The sequence below is a fragment of the Sphaerodactylus townsendi genome, linkage group LG12 (assembly GCF_021028975.2).
Source record: "Sphaerodactylus townsendi isolate TG3544 linkage group LG12, MPM_Stown_v2.3, whole genome shotgun sequence".
Lineage (NCBI taxonomy): Eukaryota > Metazoa > Chordata > Lepidosauria > Squamata > Sphaerodactylidae > Sphaerodactylus > Sphaerodactylus townsendi.
In genome coordinates this window covers 46,264,638-46,282,868 of record NC_059436.1, presented here as the reverse complement: position 1 = coordinate 46,282,868, position 18,231 = coordinate 46,264,638, and the positions used below count along the sequence as shown (strand labels likewise).

At 48.3% G+C, this 18,231-nt stretch overlaps 1 protein-coding gene across 1 annotated transcript in view; it reads left to right on the top strand.

The window, feature by feature from the left end:
• The window catches only part of LOC125441541 (collagen alpha-1(XXVII) chain-like), a 101,427-nt gene that overhangs the window by 67,583 nt on the left and 15,613 nt on the right, over window positions 1-18,231 (top strand). Inside the window, exons 16-22 of the mRNA XM_048512149.1 lie at window positions 4,575-4,631; window positions 7,401-7,454; window positions 9,465-9,518; window positions 10,686-10,739; window positions 13,648-13,701; window positions 14,071-14,178; window positions 17,120-17,227. Of these exons, the coding sequence (XP_048368106.1) occupies window positions 4,575-4,631; window positions 7,401-7,454; window positions 9,465-9,518; window positions 10,686-10,739; window positions 13,648-13,701; window positions 14,071-14,178; window positions 17,120-17,227 (489 nt within the window). The remainder of the gene's footprint in view (window positions 1-4,574; window positions 4,632-7,400; window positions 7,455-9,464; window positions 9,519-10,685; window positions 10,740-13,647; window positions 13,702-14,070; window positions 14,179-17,119; window positions 17,228-18,231) is intronic.

Below are 18,231 nucleotides of genomic sequence, written 5' to 3'. Positions count from 1 at the left end.
ACAGCTACAAGAGCAGCTGGTGAGAGGTCCTGCCACCCATTCAGGAGAAGGCTTGGGCAGTGGAGCTCCAGCAAGAACAGTTGGTGAGAGGTCCTGCTGCCCATTCAAGAGAAGGCTTGGGCAGTGGAACTACAGCTACAAGAGCAGCTGGTGAGAGGTCCTGCCATCCATTCAGGAGAAGGCTTGGGCAGTGGAACTACAGCTACAAGAGAAGCTGGTGAGAAGTCCTGCCACTCTTCAGGAGAAGGTTTGGGCAGTGGAGCTACAGCTACAAGAGCAGCTGGTGAGAGGTCCTGCTGCCCATTCAGGAGAAGGTTTGGGCGAGGGATTACAGCCACAGAGCAGCTGTGAGAGGTCCCGCCTACCACTGAGAAGGTTTAACCCAGTGGAGCCTACAGCTACAAGAGCAGCTGAGTGAGGAGGATCTGCAGCCCATTAGGAAGGAGGACAGGGCAGTGGGGCCTACAGCTACCCAAAAGGCAGCAGTGTGGTGTAGTGGTTAAGAGGGACCGGGTTTGATTCCCCATTCTGCCGTCTAAGCTGTGGAGGCTTATCTGGGGAATTCAGATTAGCCTGTGCACTCCAACGCACGCCAAAGTTGGGTGACCTTGGGCTAGTCACAGTTCTTCTGAGCTATCTCAGCCCCACCTTCCTCACAGGGTGTTTGTTGTGAGGGGGGAAGGGAAAGGAGTGTGTAAGCCCCCTTGAGTCTCCTACAGGAGAGAAAGGGGGGGTATAAATCCAAACTCTTCTTCTTCTTCATATCTGGCAGTAGTTGCTATCATCCTTCCCTTTGGTCTCTGTCCGCCTCATCGAAAGATGGTGAGTAAGAAAGCAGTGACAGCAGCCTGCTATTATTATCATGTGCTCCTTTGCCAGGGCAATAAGTGGTGGACACGTAATAGCCATGCCCTGCTGTGACCTGATGGACTACTTCCCCAGCCTTGAAACTTGCTGGTGCAGCATGCCTTCAGTGGGACTTGCAGTCTTTTGGGATAAGTGTAAGGATGAAGAAATTGACCATGACTTTGCCCATAAAAACAGCAATTGCTTGAAAACTACATTTCCAAACATGTGTGCGGTATAGAGTGTTTCTGTAACGGCTCTATAAGAAGACAAAATGTCCTCGTTCTTCTTTGAAGGAAAGTATTTGTTAAAGGACTAGCATATTCTCCATGTCTGAACAGAAATCTGCTATATATTACTGTCACCTTATACCACATTATATTAGTACCATCTCTAATGCTGCTGCTGGAAATGCCTCCAAGGGAGAGCGGTTTTGTAGCAGAAATGTTCCTCCGTTCAAGAATGCTGGAGAAGAAAGTTGTCCTAATTGAAACTGACTGCCGTTTCCAGCTTAATTTACTAAATACTGTTCTTGGACCTGCAGGGAATACATTTTTCCTCTGATTTGGAACCTTCTTACCACAACAAAAAAGTTTTTTTGCTATTAGTGACAGCAACCAACTGTTTCTTCCTTCTCAGTGTGGTGGGTGAGAGGAAAGCTGGTCGTTGCATCTATAATGTGATCACCGAAGGAGCTTCCAGTAGAACACCAGCTGCAGGGAGCCCAGTTTGGAAGACCCACAGGGACCTGACTTGGCTTGGATTCATAGAGTGAGGGTGTTGGTATTGAACTTTAAGGCCTTACGCGGCATGGGGCCTTCATACCTGCGGGACCGCATCACCCCTTATGTCCCGCATAGACCGCTACGTTCGGCAGTGGCGGAACTGCTGGAAACCCCTAGCCCTGCGACGATGCAGCTGGCCTCGACCCAGGCCAGGGCCTTTACGGCTCGGGCCCTGCCTGGTGGAATGCTCTACCTCCAGCTGTCCGGGCCCTGCGGGACCTTGGTGAGTTCTGCAGGGCCTGTAAGACTGAGCTGCCAGTTTTCCATCTTGGCAGGGCCTTGATTCCATCTTGGGCCCTGCCTCTCCCCTCCCAGCCTTTTTGATCGGGCGCCTGTCCTTAATTTTGCTTGCTCTTAACTTTGTTATTTAAATTTTAAGATATTGCTGCTGTGGAAATTTGTTTTAACGTAGTTAGTTTTAGTTATGTATTTTATGTGCTGTTATTGGAACAGCTGTATTGTGAGCCGCCTTTGGGGGTGAGGCGGCCTATAAATCTAATAAATAATAACAATAACGATGATGATGATGATGATGATGATGATGATGATGATGATGATGATGATGATGATGATGATAAATAGATGAAATAGCTGCCCATAGGAGAAATGGTTGCCAGTGGGGGCAGGGGTGCACGTGTCGTTGCTTCTGAATTGAAACTCACAGTTGACGTCCTTTGAATCCTTGTAGCAATCTCATGGTACATGTATAGTATCATTTGAACCTAAGTCTGAGACCTGAGCTGAAATGGCCAAGCTTACTGATTTAATTCATTCACGAAGTAGCATGGAGCACGTAGAACCAGGCCAAAACAATATGAAGATCGCTTCTGCCAAGAAACCACTCTTGATTGTGTTTTTTGGTCCTTCTTACCAGCAGCAGTGGCGCAGGAGGTTAAGAGCTCATGTATCTAATCTGGAGGAACCGGGTTTGATTCCCAGCTCTGCCGCCTGAGCTGTGGAGGCTTATCTGGGGAATTCAGATTAGCCCTGTGCACTCCACGCGCCATGGCTGGAGTGACCTTGGAGCTGAATCATGCAGTTCTTCCTAGAGAGCTCTCTCAGCCCCACCCACCTCACAGGGTGTTTGTTGTGAGGGGGGAAGGGCAAGGAGATTGTAAGCCCCTTTGAGTCTCCTGCAGGAGAGAAAGGGGGATATAAATCCAAACTCTTCTTCTTCTTCTTCTGTACACAAATTTTAAAGCTGCTGTGGTTGGATAAGGGGATGTTTTAGAGCAGGGATGTCCAATTCTGGCCCTCCAAATGTTCATGGACGACGATTCCCATCACCCCCTGCCAGTATTATGCTGGCAGGCTGATGGGAATCATAGCATTATGCTGGCAGGGGCTGATGGGAATCGTAGTCCACAAACATTTGGAAGGCCAGAGTTGGACACCCCTGCTTTAGAGAATTATTTATTGAATCTGATTGCTGCTGTGAGGCAGTGTTGTGATGGAGTATTGGACTGAGGAAGCTCGGATTCAAACCTCCACTCTACCGTGAAACGTATTGGCTCCCCTTGAGCCAATTGCCTTCTCTCCTCCTGACTTACCTCATAGATCTTTATGTGGGTAGGAAGGGAACCACATCTGCCATCCTGTCTTCATTGATGGTCTAGACCAGGGGTCTGCAACCTGCAGCTCTCCAGATGTTCGTGGCCATGCTGGCAGGGGCTGATGGGAATTGTAGTCCATGAACATCTGGACAGCCGCAGGTTGCAGACTCCCGGTCTAGATTTTCAACAAATGTCAGGTGGGTTCCATTTTGAGCATTTGCACATGTTTTCTACAGTTGCATATTTTGAACAACAAGGCAAGAATTGAATGTCTCAAAACTTTGTCATTATTTTAACACACTTTTCACATGGGGGAGTTTATCATAATATACCTGCAACCAATCAGTCATTTTATTTATTTATTTATTATTAAACTTATATTCCGCCCTCCCCCAAAGGGCTCAGGGCGGTTCATAACAAACAAACAAAACAACAGGCAAATAAATAAACAAACACCGTACATTTAGTACTGGTGTACATTAAAACACAGCATTCAAATCATGATATAACATTTCAAAACAGCAGATGGCGTCTGACAGCTAAAACTCCTCTAAGGAGGGGACAGTAGGGCCCCAGCTGTTAAAAAGGGGGGGCATCAGCGGCTGGCCTCCCCAAAAGCCCGGCGGAATAGCTTGGTCTTACAAGCCCTGCAGAACTCATTAAGGTCCCGCAGGGCCTGGACCGCTGGAGGAAGGGCATTCCCCCAGGCAGGGGCCAGGGCCGTGAAAGCCCTGGCCTGAGTGGAAGCCAGCCGCATCATGGAGGGGCCGGGAACCACCAGCAAGTTGGCCTCTGCCAAAAGCAGAGGCCAAGATGGGACATATGCGGCCAGACGGTCCCGCAGGTACGAGGGTCCCAGACCGCGTAAGGCCTTAAAGGTTAACACAAGTACCTTGAAAACGATTTGGAACTCAACTGGGAGCCAGTGCAGGCGGTGTAGCACAGATAAGATGTGATCTCTGATGGCACCTCCTGTGAGCAAGCGAGCCGCCACATGCTGGACCAGTTTCAATTTCCGAATCAGACGCAAGGGAAGGCCCGTGTAGAGCGAGTTGCAATAGTCTAATCTGGAGGTGACCGTTGCATGGATCATGGAGAATTACAGGTCCCATGAGTAATGGCAGGATGGGGGGGGGGGGGGGGATGCTGGTGTTTTTCTTCCTTTTTCCCACAGGTATATAATTGTTATTTTTCTAGACCTAGTTCCTTTCAGACTACGTGGTTTTAAAATGTTTCATTTGGTTTTTCCCAGTGACTTGGTTGTGTCAAACCATAGCAGAACTGGAAAAGTCTAACTAGTCGTGTGGGGGGCGAAGTGCATTTTGGTCTCACCAGCTTTTCCTGCTTTGTAAGGCATAGCCCGTTTCAATACTAGTGTTTCCCTTTGCAGGGAGAACAAGGGGATGACGGAAAGTCAGAGGGCCCTCCTGGACCACCTGGAGACAGAGTAAGTCCGGGGTTCATTGAATGATTAAAAGCTCACAGAATCAACCCTACCCTGGATCTTGTTGCGAACGTATGGGATGTGATCTGTGGTTCTTTAGAGGCAAGAAATAATAACTCTGTACATGTTTAGACATACCTCTCTCTTCAAGTAATTTTCTACTGTAGACAAAAAGCGTCTTACTTCATTAGCATGATGGGTCGGTGTTGTAGGGATAACGAGACACAGCTTTAAAATGTGGAATACTTGTGTGGTATGAATGGCTAAACATGATGCTAGCCAGCAAAATCTATTATACAAATAGGAATATTTTCCTTTTTGTAAAGCCTGTCCTTTCTCCGCGTGCATTCCAGTATGACTGTTTTGTCATTCTTGGGGTTCTTGGGGGAGCTTCGCTGTTCAATCCCACTATCAGTTTACAGTAAAATGTTCTTGGAAAAGGGAAGGAGAGACTACATTTCCCATCAAGCATTGCTCTTTTAAAAAGACATTTCACCGTGATATCGGGAGGCTATATGGGCTTGTCTCAGGGCCAAATGAGAGGGGCCATTAACTCTGTGTGTAAATGTGCCCATCGATCACATGCACTTTGTGTGTCGCGCACAATAAACAATGAGATACCTCAGAGAATCTTAATTTTCACATTTCCTATCAACTACTTAGTCACATATCTTACACTGAATGCCTGCATGAAAATGCCTGACAGAAAAGGGGGGGGCGAAAATAAGAGGAGGGCAGCGATTCTCTCAAGCAAACCTAAGCAATTCCAAAGCCATTGCAAACATTTTGCTCTCAGCACCTCTTGATTGGTGGGGAGGGCCAGAGCAACGAGGCGGGAAAAAATACCCCGGTCCTGCTCCTGTGGTGTTTGCATGGCAGCAGGGTCAGCAGGGTCAGCAGGGTCACACAGGAGCATTTTAAAAAGTACCACTTCTTTGGTGGTTTTTGAAAGACGTGGTGCAAAGTGAAAATAGTGGTGCAAAACCGGGGCAGGCCCTGTGCAGCTTTGGGAACCATGCGGAATTCCAGGCTGCACGGGAATATTTTCTGTGCTCACACCAGGATATTTTGACTGTGCAAAAACAGCCATTAGTCCGAAGATCGCGGCTGGCCGGGGGAGCTCCCTGCAGGCCCCAGGACTCTCCTGCCACCCCCGCGCCCGGACACTTGCAGGAATTGAGGGGCACGAAGACTAGCCGGGCACCCTGCCGGCCGGTCAAAATGTCGACATGACCACAGGAGAAGTGGGCAGCGAGGCGAAGCGGGGCCGGGTCGAAGAAGCGACGGGGAAGCAGAACGAAGGCTCGGTGGTGCACGGCCGTAGTCGCGGGCGCGCAGGGAGTGCAGCTGAGCCTGATCAGCTCGGCTCGGAGTGGCCTCAGCTGGGGAGAGGGAGGGATTTGAGAGCCAGAAAGGCATTTAAGGCTGGAAGCAACGACACAAGGGAGCTGCCGCTTAACCGGGGTGCAGGGAAGGGACTGGCTGGTGGAAGTGGGAAAGTCGAGGGAGTGGCTGGGTTGAGCTGGGTGGGCAGGCCAAAGACAGCTCAGCCTGGGGAACGGACTCTAGCCCAGTGAGGTAACTGGGCAGGGCGTGCTGGCCCTTTGGAGCGTGGGTCCAGCTGGCAGTGAGGCAACTGCAGCAGGTCCACTTACCGGCACTCATAGGACTTGCAAGGGAAGGCTGTGAAGCCAGGGACAGGCGGCCTACAACAGCTGCCCTGTGGGCTAAACTATTTCTTGGTCCCTCGGGCCAATTGGAAAAAGACACCTCTGGGAAGGCAAAGCCCCAGGAAAGGGAGGGAGGGAAGGAACCACAGCCCAAGAGCCCTGGGCGGGGAGGGGAAGCGCCACACATGAACAACCTTAAGACAATAGTAAACTGATAGGGTATAAAAAAACCAGAGTGGACTCCCCCTTGACAGAAGTACAGAGCCAGTTTGTTTATCTTATTTATTCATTTATCGCAGGGGTGGCCAACCTATGGTGCTCCAGATGTTCATGGACTACAATTCCCATCAGCCCCAATTGGCCATGCTGGCAGGGGCTGATGGGAATTGGAGTCCATGAACATCTGGAGCACCGTAGGTTGGCCACCCCTAATTTATTGTACCGAGACTGCTGTTCTGCCAGCTTGGAGGTAAAAGCGGCCGACAGGTCAAATCCCGAAATGTACACAATTCTATATCCCAGCCAGAATCCTTGCCAGAATTCTGATTGATGGGGATGATAGAATTTTGCTTTTGGAGATCCTAAAACCCTTGTCTGCGCAGAAGAGATAACATCCTTCATAGGTGCTATGTTGGAAATGGGTTAATGGACAGGGCCCTCATTTCAAACCTGAACTGTATAGTTTACTCTTTGCCCTGACCCACCTGTTTCCATTTCCACCCGAAGCTCCGTAGAATAGTGGAGTTTCACTGATTTTCAGAAGGGGGATAGAAGTAGCTGGGCTTTTTTGAGATTGGGGTTTCTTTAAAGCAGGGTTCTTCAAACTATGGCTTTCCAGATGTTCATGGACTACAATTCCCATCAGCCCCTGCCAGCATGGCCAAGTGGTAGGGCTCATGGGAATTGTAGTCTCTGAACATCTGGAGGGCCATAGTTTGAAGACCCCTGCTTCAAAAGGGACACAATAGTGGGCATGAATGAAATAGCAGTGTTTCTGGTGACAGCTGACCTAACCTCCAAAGGAAACAGAACGTGCAGCTAACCTTTGAGTCATGAGACTGTGTTCTGTGTCTATCTGACCTTTCTCGTGCCTTCTTTCCAGGGTCCGGCTGGTGACAGAGGTGATCGTGGGGAGCCGGGAGACCCTGGTTATCCTGTGAGTCCTACTCCAAATGCCTGGTTAGGAAATTAACCATCTTGAGAACAGTTCTTTCCTCTCTGTAATGTTCCAGGATACTGGGTGGGTAGATAATCTGTCCCAAAATCACAGGCCATTGGTGAGTCTCCCTGTAGAGCAGGGGTCTTTAAACTATGGCCCTCCAGATGTGCATGGACTACAGTTCCCATCAGCCCCTGCCAGCATGGCCAAGTGGTAGGACTCATGGGAATTGTAGTCTACTTGGTATCTGGAGAGAACCACGCTCGTTGGAACCTGCTGGCATCAAAATTTGAGGAACCACATGGGTTGGGTGAGTGGGAGCAATCTCATGGAGACTATTATCACTATGGCCAAATAGGCACGAGTTGTGGTTGTCATTCATTTATTTAAAACGTTTTTATGCTGCCTTTTCACCCGGTCAGGTGGCACACCTAAAAACATTTGGAAACTTAAAAACATTGAACATGACAAAGTAATTCAGTAAAAACATAAACAAACAATTCCAGAACTAGGGTAAATAATTTTGGGTGCGTGCTTAAAGCAAAGAAGCAATCCAACTGCTAGTTAGTAATTAAGGAGTTTTTTTTTTTTTTCCGGGCTGCATGCCGGGGACGTGGTCTGCAGTACCAGACCCGCGTCCGCACAGCAGCTTCCACCACAACCAGTTGAATCCAGCCATGGAAGCCTTCGACAATACAAAACAATCAAGTTTTCATCCTATGGCATAAGACACCGATTGACGAAGACAGGTAAGTCTGTATGGGGAGGGAGGTTCGAAATGTTGGTACCACTGCTGAGAAAGCATTTTCTCAGGTTGTCGCCCATCTAGCCTGAGATGGTGGAGGCAACCAAAGCAGAACTTCTGAAGATGATCAGAGTGAGCGTTGGCTTCATATGGAAGAATGAGATCCTTAAGATACGTTGGTCTCAGGCCATGCAGGGCTTACCAGCACCTTGAATTGATCTTGGAAACAAAACTGGAAGCCAGTGGAGCAGAACTAGACTGGCAAATAAAAACACAAATCTGGAGAATAAGAAAATGAGCCAGTGAGGCAAGAGCTGAAAAAACAGCAGGAACGAGGGGAGGAAGGTGGTAAATCAGAAATTGTGGGGGCAGCAGCAGAGAGCTTGTGCCTTGGCCTCTCCGCCCTGCTTGTAGACTTCCCAGAGCAATTGGTCAGCCACATCCAAACAGAAACAAGTCCAAGTTGTACTCATTTTCCAGGCTTGAAATGGTTAATAGACTCCTGTAGCGCAGTAGATAAACTGAGCTAGATGAACCTTTTGGACAGCTCCAACAGGGCCCCTCTTTACATTTCCTGACTTTTTACAAACAAACCCATGGAAGCTCCTTGTGGGAAGAACATCTAAGACTCAACTTTTCTGGGAATTTTCTAGAGTGCTTCTGGCCATTCCAGGTTAGGAGGACCAGAAGAGGTTGGGTCTTCGTCAACTGTGACAAGGATGTGACCGTCTCTCAGCAGGTAGCAAAGTTTTGTGCATTAGGGTGCTGTGTGGTTTCCGGGCTGTATGGCCGTGTTCTAGCAGCATTCTCTCCTGACGTTTTGCCTGCAAGTGGAGTATATATACCTGTGAGTAAAGGTCCACTTGCTTTCCTTTCCAACTATCAGATCCTCTGAAGATGCCAGCCACAGATGCAGGCGAAACGTCAGGAGAGAATGCTGCTAGAACACGGCCATAGAGCCCAGAAACCACACAGCATCCCAGTGATTCCTGCCATGAAAGCTTTCGACAATATTTTGTGCATTAGCTTATAAAAAAATGCAAGGTCTTACTTAGCCAGAGAATGAGCTGAAAGCCAAATATTTATTCAACTAGTTAGTTGTTTAATAATTGTTGTAATCTGCTGTTATGGATGTGTGTTGTTGTTGTTGTTTTTTACTGGCCTTTGGCCGTATTAAACTATTTCAGTTTCAATTGATGAAATAAGATAAAACTATCTCAAGATAAAAACTGTTCTCCTTCCTTCCTTTCATTTTTTTTTAGGGCCAAGAAGGCCTGGATGGAGAGAGAGGAAAGCCTGGACAGCAAGGGTTACCAGTAAGACATTTAAATTTCCCTTCCTGTTTGAAATGCTTTTCTTCTTTGGGTAGGGTTGTGTGAGGACATGTTCTGAAGCAGGTGGTTCAACCAGGATGCAAAGCATTCTTCTTGTTCCTATTGCTACTGTTTCTATGCCAGTATGCAGAGCGAGATGCGGGCAATGTTCGGACATCACTGATCAGATCTTCTGGTGTGTTTTTTAAAATAAGGAAATGGAAGCCATGTGTGGCCCTGGTTCAGATTGGTAGCATGGAAAGCGACTGCCTGTGGGCTGAGGGAAGATCTCTGGGGCAAATCTGTTCTCACTGGCAGATCTCCCTGCTCTGGTGGCAAAGCAGAATTAAAATGCCGATCAACGTGGTCTCGCTTGCCATGGAGAGAATAAAAAGTGAAAGTGGGGCTTGAAGAAATACATCCGTACAAGGAATCTTGCTGCGATGGACATTCGTCCCCACCACACAGCACACATGTTGTGCCTAATTGGCTTGTTTTAAGCTGAATGCAAGGTTCTGGTTTCTGAACCTTACACAAGAGCTGCTCTGCACTTCTAAAGACTTATGCCAAGAGTTAGAAACTTGGTTTCTTTAAGTAAAAGTTGATGTTCCAGAACAAACTAAATAGTCCGTGCAAAACGTCTTTCACTACAATGATGCAGTATAACAAGGTCACAGTGGGAACTACATGGAAACTACATCACCTAATCCCGGCCTTATTTCTATATCCCAGCTGAGTCAGGGTCTATTAAACTTTGCCTAGAACACAGATTTGGACCCAAGCATCAGTTTCCTCTCCTGGAGAATGTAAGCAGTGGTGCTTTCAAAAGCTGCATTGACAATTTGGGAACTACGAAGATTCTTTCTTTCATTTTACACGTCCTTCGTGAGGTTTTCTGTTTCACCCATTTTTGTTGTGTTCCCGCTTTGCTCCTTTATGCCTTTTTCTTAACATTCCTGTATCATTCTGGTTCACACAATGGAGAAATAAAATTTAAAATGGGGGCGGGGATTTCATCTCCTATTTCCTGTTCTGCTTGGGCAGGTGATCCAAAGCAGCTCCCTCAATGAAGCAGTTCCATCCTGCTGTTGCTATGAGAGGCACAATGAAGTATTTGTATTGTGTGAAAGATATTCAAGCAGGTGGGTTTTTCCTCTTCTCATCTCTTAGGGGCATCCAGGACCAGCAGGGCAACCGGGGCCAAAAGGATCCAAAGGCCAGCAGGTAAGTAGGAATAGTTTACCTGACCCTCTTGGTTGCAGCTGTGTGTCGATTTATGGCTACCAATCTTAATCCCCTTTGATCTGAGATTGCAAATGCCTTAACAAACCAGGTGATCGGGAGCAACAGCCACAGAAGGCCATTGCTTTCACATCCTGCATGTGAGCTCCCAAAGGCACCTGGTGGGCCACTGCGAGTAGCAGAGAGCTGGACTAGATGGACTCTGATCTGATCCAACTGGCTTGTTCTTATGTTCTTATGTTCTTATGTTCTTATGTTCTTATGTAGTGATGTGAAATTTTGAGACTCCTAAAAATAGGAAATTAGGGTGACTTAAAATTCTGGGCTGCATTGATAGGCATGTAGTGTCCAGATCGAGGGGCGTAATAATACCTCTCTGTTCTGCATGGGTCAGACCTCACATGGAATACTGTGCCTAGTTCTGGGCACCACAGTTCAAGAAGGACATGGACAAGCTGGAACGGGTCCAGAGGAAGGTGACCAAAGTGGTAAAAGTTGTGGCATCCATGCCCTGCATGGAGACACTTAGGGAGCTGGGGATGTTTAGTCTGGATAAGAGAAGGTTAAGGGGTGACATGATAGCTATGTTTAAATATCTGAAGGGATGTCATGTTGTTTTCTGCTGTTCCAGAGACTAGGAGTCTCCTTCTTCGGAGACCATGTCCAGATGCCGGGACCCCTCCCCGTGCCTCCCCTCCCTTGCATGCCACCCCTCACTCCTTCCTCTCTCCCTCCCTCCACTAGGGTGGGTGGGCCTTGTCCAGATTCAATGTACAGGAAAAGCAATTCCACCTAATCATTAGGAAGCAATTCCTGGTGGCAAGGGCTGTTTGACGGTGGAATGCGCTGCCTCAGAGTGTGGTGGAGTCTCCTTCTTTGGAGGTTTTTCATCACAGGCTGGATGGCCATTTGTCAGGAGTGCTTTGATGGTCTTCCTTCATGGCAGGGGGTTGAATCCATTGCTTCTTTTCATTGGTGGCCCTTGTGGTCCCTTCCAGCTCTGTGATTCTTTGAAAATGAAAAACTGTCCAAAGATTTTTTTTTTTTAATGGTTAGTTTCTATTAAGGCTCTAGATCAGGGGTCTGCAACCTGCGGCTCTCCAGATGTTCATGGACTACAAATCCCATCAGCCCCTGCCAGCATGGCCAATTGGCCATGCTGGTAGAGGCTAAGGGATTTGTGATCCACTCAGAGCACGGAAGGTTGCTGTAGAAGCCTGCTGTTTAAATATCTATCAACAATTGGCCAATAATTGGCCATGCTGGCCAGGGGCTGATGGGATTGTAGGTAGTCCATGAACATTCCTGGAGAGCCTTGATAGTTGCAGACCCTGATCTAGAGCCTTGTTTAGAAATCTATCAACAATTGGCCAATTGGCCATGCTGGCAGGGGCTGATGGGATTTGTAGTCCATGAAACATCTGGAGAGCCAGGTTGCAGCTGACCCCTGATCTAGAGCCTTGTTTAAATCTATCAACAATTGGCCAATTGGCCATGCTGGCAGGGGCTGATGGGATTTGTAGTCCATGAACATCTGGAGAGCCGCAGGTTGCAGACCCCTGATCTAGAGCCTTGTTTAAATCTATCAACAATTGGCCAATTGGCCATGCTGGCAGGGGCTGATGGGATTTGTAGTCCATGAACATCTGGAGAGCCGCAGGTTGCAGACCCCTGATCTAGAGCCTTGTTTAAATCTATCAACAATTGGCCAATTGGCCATGCTGGCAGGGGCTGATGGGATTTGTAGTCCATGAACATCTGGAGAGCCGCAGGTTGCAGACCCCTGACCTAGAGCCTTGTTTAAATCTATCAACAATTGGCCAATTGGCCATGCTGGCAGGGGCTGATGGGATTTGTAGTCCATGAACATCTGGAGAGCCGCAGGTTGCAGACCCCTGATCTAGAGCCTTGTTTAAATCTATCAACAATTGGCCAATTGGCCATGCTGGCAGGGGCTGATGGGATTTGTAGTCCATGAACATCTGGAGAGCCGCAGGTTGCAGACCCCTGATCTAGAGCCTTGTTTAAATCTATCAACAATTGGCCAATTGGCCATGCTGGCAGGGGCTGATGGGATTTGTAGTCCATGAACATCTGGAGAGCCGCAGGTTGCAGATCCCTGATCTAGAGCCTTGTTTCTTAAATCTAATCAACAATTGGCCAATTGGCCCATGCTGGCCAGGGAGCTGATGGGATTTGTAGTCCATGAACATCCCTTGAGCGCAGGTTGCAGACCCCTGACCTAGAGCCTTGTTTAAATCTATCAACAATTGGCCAATTGGCCATGCTGGCAGGGGCTGATGGGATTTGTAGTCCATGAACATCTGGAGAGCCGCAGGTTGCAGACCCCTGATCTAGAGCCTTGTTTAAATCTATCAACAATTGGCCATGCTGGCAGGGGCTGATGGGATTTGTAGTCCATGAACATCTGGAGAGCCGCAGGTTGCAGACCCCTGACCTAGAGCCTTGTTTAAATCTATCAACAATTGGCCAATTGGCCATGCTGGCAGGGGCTGATGGGATTTGTAGTCCATGAACATCTGGAGAGCCGCAGGTTGCAGACCCCTGACCTAGAGCCTTGTTTAAATCTATCAACAATTGGCCAATTGGCCATGCTGGCAGGGGCTGATGGGAATTGTAGTTCATGAACATCTGGAGAGCCGAGGATTGCAGATCCCTGGGCTATAGATTAGGGGTGGCCATGCTGGCAGTGGGTGGATCTGGCTGTAGGGAATGGAGTATGTTGACAGGTGAAAGGAAGGCCCTGTATTTAGTTGCGGGGTTAGACTTGATGATCTTGGAACATTCCTCCCTTATCACCTACGGGTGGCACCTCCAGTTTGGCAGTTCCTTGAGCTGTTATGATGTGTTTTTTTGTCTTCTTTTGAAGGGTCAGAAAGGAAAGCAAGGACTGCGGGGCACCTCTGGCAGCAGAGGCTCGCCGGTAGGTGATACATTCATCTTACTTTTCCCTTCCAATTCTTCATGACCTAGTTCAGTGCTATTGATCTTGGTGGAACTGCATGGCTAGCAGACACCTTGGAGGAGATGTTAATCTACCGCACTCTGTGCCCCCCTTTCTTTAGCTATCAGATATTCCCTGCAGAGGGGAAAGACCCATCAATCTGGTGATCCTCAATAATAGTCCTGGCCAGACAATGCTTGCAGTCCCCACGGGGTCCTTTTACATTGCCGTGGCCCACTTGGGAAGCAGCTCTGCCTGCAGCTGGCCACCCCGTGGACTTGGTTAACACTCCTTTCCCATCTCTTGTGCTCAAGATCTTCAGTCACGCAAGTGCCTTTGTGTCCTCAGGGTCTTGTCGGGTTACCAGGTCCCAGAGGAGTGGTTGGAAGGCAAGGGCAGGAAGGAGCTTCTGGAATCGATGGGATACCTGGGAAAGATGGCAGCGCTGGGCTAAAGGTAAGCATGAAAGCCTTTCTAAGGCCTCTGCCTTCTCCGGGCGGAAAGTGAAATACCCCAGTATTACTACTAGTAGTGGTGGTGCTAGTAGTATATGTGAGTACTACTTCTATTCCTATTAACACTGCTAGTGGTATTCCTCCTAGTAGTAGGAATAGTAGTGCTCCTGCTGCTAGTAATAGTACTACTACTACTACACTAATAACAGTATCTACTGAACTAGTGGAAGTATCTACTAAACATTTGAAGGCCCTGTATGCCTTTTAGTGATATATGCTTTAAATATTATTTTAAAAGCAGTGGTAGTATTATTTTTTTTCTCCCAAACTGAGCTACAAAACAGCTGGTAGGCAAGGGGGAGTTATCATTATTGACGTCACAGGCACTGTCCAGTTGGTGCTAGTTTCAATCATAGCCACTTTCCAAAGGAGAGATGATAAGACTCTCACTTACCTAGAAATAGTTCTGTTCCACATCTCATTCATAAGTACATGGAGGTTGACTTGCAGTTGTTTTCAGTGTCAGAAAAGCATACTGTAGTTGCTCAGACAGCCACCCAACGTATCACAGAACACATTTTCCTGATAAAACAATTTCAATGGAAGATGTCTGCTCTACTTGAAAATTTGCTTTCCTTGTTATTCTCTGGTACAAGTAATAGGACATTTCATATCCTTTGGGATTGCCCCACCTTATAGAGCAGAAAGAGTTGCTGGATGGAACAGTCTGACATTTGGCTGTCTGGAGCTTTGCTTGAGGTTATGGGGGACACTTCATTGGTTTCAGAAGCATCAAAATCAGATCTTTCTAGATGGCTGAAGGTGATCATTGATATGACTTACAGGTGAGCTGACCCAGATGGCTCAGGCAAACCTGATCTCATCAGATCTTGGAAGCCAAGCAGGTTATTTGGATCGGAGACCACCAAGGAAGTCCAGAGCTGTTGTGTAGAGGCAGGCAATAGGAAACTCTCTGAATTGTCAAAGGCTTTCACGTCCGGGATTCAACCAGTTGTTGTGGGTTTTCCAGGCTGTGTGGCCGTGATCTGGTAGATCTTGTTCCTAACGTTTCGCCTTCATCTGTGGCTGGCATCTTCAGAGGTGTATCACAGAGAAAAGTCTGTTATGCACTGTGTCCAGTGTGTAGATCTGGACACAGTGTGTTAACAGACTTCCCTCTGTGATGCACCTCTGAAGATGCCAGCCACAAATGCAGGTGAAATGTTAGGAACAAGATCTACCAGACCACGGCCACACAGCCCAGAAAACCCACAAGAACCACTATCTCTGAATTGCTTTGCCTTGAAAACCGAGAATGGTCGCCCAAAGTCAACTGCAACATGGCAACATTTTGCGCTAGGACAAGGGGGATGGGCAAGTTCTCCCGTGAAAAGTCCAAGCTCGTTTCCCCCCCCCCCCCCGGGATTGGGGAAAGGCTTCTAGGGATGAGATGTGTGGTATGTTTCTATGTGAGTGTTGCTAATCATTTACTTTTATGAGATGGATTAATTCTCTTTATGCTGAAGAGGGTGCTGCAAAGGGTTTTGCTGTCATTGTTCTCTCGGTCCACCAGAATACCTAACAATAAAGGTTCCTGCTCAGTCATATCACAAAAGAGTACGGAATGTCCTTCCCTCTCTTCTGGAGAATGCAGGATTTTTTTTTTACTGTGACTTCCTGTTTTTGGAAGAGGCAGGGGGATGTTTGGTCTGCCAACCCCAGCTTTCAGGCAGTATCCTTCTGTTTTTCTGGGTATGAGGTCTAGTTGGAGGTCTCCTGAGATCAGTTCCTTCTCTCCTGCCTTTTCAGCCCTGAGTATTTCCAGACCATTCTTTGGGCGTTTCCCCACTTACCTTTGCTGCCCTTTGCTGTGCGCTACTCTCAGCGCGCGGCATCTCTGGTGCGCACCCGGGCGTCCCCACAACCCCGCGCTGCGGGGGGTCATCAAAAGGCGCCGTTTTGAGGAGCTCCAGGGATGCCGCGTGCTGAGGGGGTGCAAGAGCGGCAGCGTCAGGGCAGCTGCGTTGTTGCTGCCCCTGTAGTGGGGAGTGCCGGGGGACCCCGCGCTACTTGAGGAGAGTAGCGCGGGGCTTAAGGTAAGTGGGGAAAGGGCCTTTGATATAGCAGAGGGTCATTCCTGCTCATTTCAGTCAGGAAGAGGAGCGTCTTTGCTGTCTTCTGCAAGCTGACTTCGCCTCCTTTTCCAGTGGGAGGGCCAGTCCCAATGCAGATGGAATTTCTCTTTATGCTTCTGATAGCAGGAATTTATGTAAAGATTCCTGTTTTTCTTCTAATGTCGAGCTCACTCCTTAGACTTCTTTCCTCACCATGGACTATAAGCCCAGCAGCTGAAAAGAGAGCTTAGCAAGAAATCCAGTGCAAAAAAAGCTGGGGAAAAAATTCTGGGTTTTGCCTTTGTGCTAAGCAAAAGCTGTGAGTTTTGCCTGCAGAATGCTAGGGGGAAAGGTTCAGGAACCACTGGAAGAAAGAGCCTTTCCCCACTTACCTTAAGCCCCGCGCTACTCTCCTCAAGTAGTGCGGAGTCCCCCTGCACTCCCCTTAATGACAGGAAAGCAGCTTTACAGCGCAGCCGCCTCTGACGCTGCGCCGCTCTCGCATTTCATCAGCAAAGCACGGCAAAATTCCTGGCTCTCTTTTGTAATGGGCGTGGTGAGGCCTGGGCGAAGTTAGGGATGCCGCACGCTGAGAGCAGCGCACGGCATAGGGGGGATCCTGGAGAGTGGGGAAACGCCCGAAGTCTACAGGTAGGATCACGTATTCACCAGAGGTAAAAGTTCCATTTGCAGGTATGATCAAGCACTTCCACATTTCAAGGCACATGGCACAGGTTATGGTCACCTGTTGCTCTAAAACCGTTCCAGGATAAAAAAAATCCTAATCACTGAATGAAATGTTTTCCTGCTTCCTCTCTTTGCTGTTAGGGAGAACAAGGCGATGACGGGGAAGAAGGCACGCCAGGAATGTCTGGGAAAAGAGGGAACCCGGGAGTGCTTGGTCTCCCGGGAGCTCAGGGCCCCCCAGGATTCAAGGTCAGTCTCTTCTCTTCCCACCCACCACACCTCCCCCCCGCCGTAGCCCCACTGCTATAATGCGAGCCTTGTCCAGTACCAGGATCTGGAATGGCCCCAGGATCCTGCTGCGCACGCCAGGGCATCTCTGCTGGATGTGCTTGAATCGTAGCCTGTGTTGCTTTTGGAAAGGTCGCTTAATTGGAAGCGCGGCAGGCAGGGCTGGGGTCCAGATCGCGAGAGCAAACACTCACACAAGCACACAAACAATTATTGTGCAAGATTCCCCGTCTTGATTTTTTTTTTCCACTTCGTCATCGACAGTTCATACCTCATATTCCACCCAGAAAATTTAGGAAATATTAATAATATACACAATTCTAATAAATACTAACACTGTTGAGTAATTTACAGTGCAGTGCCAAGCTGGTCTTTGAATCCTACTGAAGCACGTTCAGAGGAGCTTACTGCTGGAAAATGTTCCTAGGATTGCCCTGTTAAGAGTCCCTTATTTTTTTTTCATTCCAAACTTTCTCCAAGGAGCTCAGAGAGGTGCACGACGTTCTCCTTAGTTTTATTCTCACAGCAGCCCTGTGAAGTGGGTTAGGTTGGCAGAGCGGCTGGCGAAAGGTCATCCAGTAAACTTTATGGCTGAGTGGAGATTCGAACTCAAGTGTGCCCATCCTTCGTTTGACACTCTTGTTATTAAAACATTTGCTCTGAGCGTCAGCAAAACTGCAGGAGATAAAGTAGTGGGTCAGTTAAACTTGGCACCTACTTCACTTTGTCTTAGGAGAGAGCAGCAGTGGCGTAGTGGTTAAGAGCAGGTGTACTCTAATCTGGAGGAACCGGGTTTGATTCCCAGCTCTGCCACCTGAGCTGTGGAGGCTTATCTGGGGAATTCAGATTGGCCTGTACACTCCCACACACGCCAGCTGGGTGACCTTAGGCTAGTCACAGCTTCTCGGAGCTCTCTCAGCCCCACCTACCTCGCAGGGTGTTTGTTGTGAGGGGGGAAGGGCAAG